We start from the raw sequence: 4,396 nt of genomic DNA on the forward strand, positions 1-4,396 counted from the left end.
TGTTTCTTTTCCAAAAAGTTGTGGATGCTAGATTTTCTATGAAATGTAGTACAAATGTTCTGTATGAAAAATTCCTATAGGATTCAATCGTACGAATCAAACAACCACCTTAGTAAAAGTTCCTAAGGATTATAATCCTCTAGAAATCCTATGAAATTCCTTTAAATTACATCAGTACAACATTTGATCAAAACTTGATGTTATAGGACAAGTGTTGGTCACAACATGAATTTGGACAATAAAAAAATGCAGTGTTGTCTGACTACACAATTATTAATGCTGGTTATAACCAGAATTATCACTTGTATACAAAACATAAGTAAGAAAAGAACGTGTCATAGAGAATGTTGGTAATATACAATCATCTCCCAGTAAGAAGTTGAGTAGTGGTTTCTGAAAATGGTCTTCCAGATAAACCAAGAATTGTAAAGATTAGAATCCCTCACAGAATCACTGATCAGGCCCAACACTAATATGTCATAAAAACAGTAATTTGGCCGTACGTAGCAGTAAATAAATAATCATGTCGCGGTTGGGGTTGTACAAAGACTCGTTGTACAAACCCCTCGAGTCTATAGATATATAGGCACCGCTACTACTGGAACTTCTCCAGGACATTCTTCCTCTTCTTCACTAACCCGTAACCAGCCAGCCAGCCAGCCCCCCTTGCACCTATCTATAAGTACAACCCCTCAACAGAGACATGAGGGTGCAAGGTTGGTTGTCCCCTTGAATTGCTGCCTTTCCTCGTCACTCTCTCTCATCTCCTCCATCGATCCAAGCACGAAACCGCCCAGAAACCTACTGCCCTCTTCACACCTAGCTAGAGCTAGTGTGATTAACCAACGGGTTCTCCCCCCGGCATACCCAACAATTCGATTGATCCATGGAGGGGGGCAGCAACAGCCCGGACAGGCAGTCGTCGGGCGGCAGCCCGGACGAGCGCCGCAGCGGAGGGAGGGGGGCGGGGGAGCCGGTGCGCTCGCGGTGGACGCCCAAGCCGGAGCAGATACTCATCCTCGAGTCCATCTTCAACAGCGGCATGGTCAACCCGCCCAAGGACGAGACCGTCCGCATCCGCAAGCTGCTCGAGCGCTTCGGCGCCGTCGGAGACGCCAACGTCTTCTACTGGTTCCAGAACCGTCGTTCTCGCTCACGGCGCCGCCAGCGCCAGATGCAGGCCGCAGCCGCCGCGGCCGCAGCAGCAGCAGCAGCAGCCTCCTCCGCCACCGCCAATAGCTTGCCGGCTGCTAGCGCCACCATCGGTCTTCCATCCGGCACCGGCTCCGTTCACCCCATGGCAATCGGTGGGTGCGCGAGCCAGTACGAGCAGCAGGCGACCTCGTCGTCCTCGTCTGGAAGCACGGGAGGCTCGTCGCTGGGGCCTTTCGCGGCGCACGGCGCGGGGGTGCCGGGTGCCGGCGTTGGGTACCTGCAGGCATCGTGCGGGACATCGTCGCCGCTGGCGTCAGGGCTGATGGCGGACGTCGACACCGGCGGCAGCGACGATCTCTTCGCCATCTCGCGTCAGATGGGATTCGTTGGGAGCCCCGCCGGACCCTCCTCCTCGGCGCCGAGCACCGCTGTGCAGCAGCAGTACTACTCGTGCCAGTTACCGGCAGGTGAGTTGAGTACTGTCGATCATTTTAGTTACGTAGTAGTACGTGGTTGCTCCCTTCAATTGGTTGGTTCATGTGATCCATCTCATGCATGTAACAATTCCCCTCAACTCTACAAATACTTTCATTGAAAGACTCTAATTTATGAACTTCTTATGAGAAAGAATTGCTAGTGGATATGCATGAAACATCCAAAAGAACTTTTGACGATGGAAATGCTGATTTCACCCTACAGTTTCGTTTGTCTATATTTATGTGAGATGCAGAATTCAAGGAGATCTAGCTTGGATCTTCTGGAGACATACTTTATTTGGTCTTCCTTGAGATATAGTTCAGCTACTTGTTCTTTAGTCCTTGGATATAGTTCAGTTACAACTTCCTAGTCTACCTGTGCATGCATAAGATCATAGTACCTGATACATCTGTTGTCCTCTCCACCATGACATACGTCTGTTCTCAATCCTGTGGAGGTTCATCGGGCAATTTTTAAATTTCTGCATTCATGCATCGTCATCTTTATTTCCCTGTGTCTCGTTTGTATATCCACTTAAGCTTCCATGTGTCACATGCATCGGATGGAATCAACACATGTTTATGCATAATACAGTTGGACGTGATGCCCACTTTGTTGAACAGAACGTTTATAGTGAACATGCATGGGTTAAAACTTTGGGATTTCCTGCATGCATGCACATGTACTTGATCGTGATTTTTCTTATTTTTTCTCTTCACCGTAATACTACCATTACATAGCTTACTTCTAGTTTAAAACAAGGAATGGTAATTGCGCTGGACAGCCTCTTCATGTTTGCTTGCATGCATGCAAAGATATGCTAAAGTGTCCATGCACGCTAGCAGATAATACACTACAGCAAAACTGTAAGTTACCGTGTATCTGAATCTAGATGCAAGCCGAGCGTAGATTCACACATAATACTCGGCTGATATAAGCATATACACCGAGTATTAAAAGAAGAAAACACGGCAACGAAATTGACCTCGGCTTGTATGACCGTAAGCCCAGCGTGACAAAAAATATGCTCAGCTTATAAGCATATGCCACAAAAAGCGCACGGCTTACATATCCTTTCATCGTTTTCTCATACTCTCATTTTTTTGTTTCGGAAAGGAGGATTTTTTTTTTTTGCGGGAAATTCGGAAAGGAGGATTAGCCCGGCCTCTGCATTAGGACGATGCATTCTCATGCTCTCATGACATAACGATATCATCAAATCACATAAACTAGGCCTATAAGCAATTTTTTCCATATGATAGAGAGGTCCCAACCATGAGTAAACGGTACTACCGAACCACCGTATAATACCGATCAGAATTTGGTTGGCTAGCTTATGCATGCATCTTTATTTGTTAATAATACTGTCGTCAAATGATCTATTGAATTCTTATTCTGAGTGGGTTGTATGCCGCCTCTGATTGACTGGCTGATTGCATGTTAATTCCAGCGACGATCACGGTGTTCATCAACGGAGTCCCAATGGAGGTCCCGAGGGGTCCAATAGACTTGCGAGCCATGTTTGGCCAGGACGTGGTGCTCCTCCACTCCACCGGGACCCTCCTCCCAGTCAACGACTATGGCATTCTGATTCAGAGCTTGCAAATGGGAGAAAGCTATTTTCTGGTAACCATCCATATCGCCTCTCAAGTCCATTCTTCTTCATGAAATTAGCATGTCAATTTCACGTATGCACATATATGATCATCTTACATTGTCTTTTTTTCCGCCATGACCCATGTAGGTCTCGAGGCAAACTTAAAAGTCCAGTATATAATAGATAGATAGAGATCTCTACTCAAGCCTCACTGGATCAGATCGATGCATGGGGCGACAGGGTGCAGTTCTTCAACCATCATAACGGGATGATCTGTTGCATGCAAATCATATATCCACCGTGAAGCAAGCTAGCTACATAGTCAAGGTTGGAGGGCCTAATAAACCCGGACGGGCGTAGTACCTGGCTAGGACAATCAAGTAATTAAAAATTTCAAAACAGTGGTAGTATATTTGTATTGCACCATCAGCCAAGTTCTACGTGAAAAAGCGGTAGACTTTTCTGTTAAGGCTCTTAAGCAAGTGGAGTTCGACCGGCTTACGGTTGCTCCTAAATCGCCTATATTTGTGGACCCCTTAGTGTCAGATGAGGAGGATGAGAAGTCTGATGCCAACCATGAAGGCAAGCTCCTTTCCCATCTGATTAAAGACACAACTGAAGTAGACTTGGAAGATACCGCGCGTGACACTATGCTATGTGAGCTCGTCGCGTTGGTACATAAGAACAAGTCTAATTCAGGAAACAAAAAGGGACGTCCATCTAAGAAGGCAAATGTCTCCAAACACAAAAAAGATTCATCATGAGAGGAATGTTTTGAAATAGCAGAGGTCTTGGTGACTTGGCTAAACATAAACATATTTCCGATTGTGTTAGGGATCATTCTTTGGACTTTGTGGCTATTTCTGAGTGTGGCAAGCGTGACTTCCCAACACGTGATCTTGACCATTTTTCATGTGGTAATGATTATGAATGGCATATTCTATCACCTTCTAGGAGGTCTGGGGGTATTCTATTAGGTATACACTTCACATACTTGAAACTTCTCTCTGCATCGAAGGGGGAATATCATATCAAATTCCACCTTCGAAATAAATCTGATAACTTCATTTGGAGCTTGGTTGCTGTTTATGGCGCCGCTCAAGAGGAGTTTAAGTCGGCCTTTCTCAAAGAACTCGTCAATACCTGCCGAGAGAATCCCCACCCTAT

At 46.0% G+C, this 4,396-nt stretch overlaps 1 protein-coding gene across 1 annotated transcript; it reads left to right on the forward strand.

Moving 5' to 3' along the window:
* Window positions 1-886: 886 nt before the first annotated feature.
* Window positions 887-3,483, forward strand: LOC119293660 (WUSCHEL-related homeobox 6-like). Its single transcript, XM_037572047.1, has 3 exons — window positions 887-1,622; window positions 3,083-3,258; window positions 3,377-3,483. Exons 1-3 carry the CDS (start codon window positions 887-889, stop codon window positions 3,392-3,394), a joined length of 930 nt encoding a protein of 309 aa, XP_037427944.1. The 3' UTR covers window positions 3,395-3,483.
* Window positions 3,484-4,396: the final 913 nt, after the last annotated feature.

Source organism: Triticum dicoccoides, chromosome 4B, assembly GCF_002162155.2.
Source record: "Triticum dicoccoides isolate Atlit2015 ecotype Zavitan chromosome 4B, WEW_v2.0, whole genome shotgun sequence".
Lineage (NCBI taxonomy): Eukaryota > Viridiplantae > Streptophyta > Magnoliopsida > Poales > Poaceae > Triticum > Triticum dicoccoides.

Bases quoted from the DNA above. Each gene is read 5' to 3' on its own strand.
- LOC119293660 (XM_037572047.1), top strand. From the start codon at position 887: ATGGAGGGGGGCAGCAACAGCCCGGACAGGCAGTCGTCGGGCGGCAGC. The intron at 1,623-3,082 runs GTGAGTTGAGTA...TGTTAATTCCAG, and splicing joins CTCGTGCCAGTTACCGGCAG to CGACGATCACGGTGTTCATC.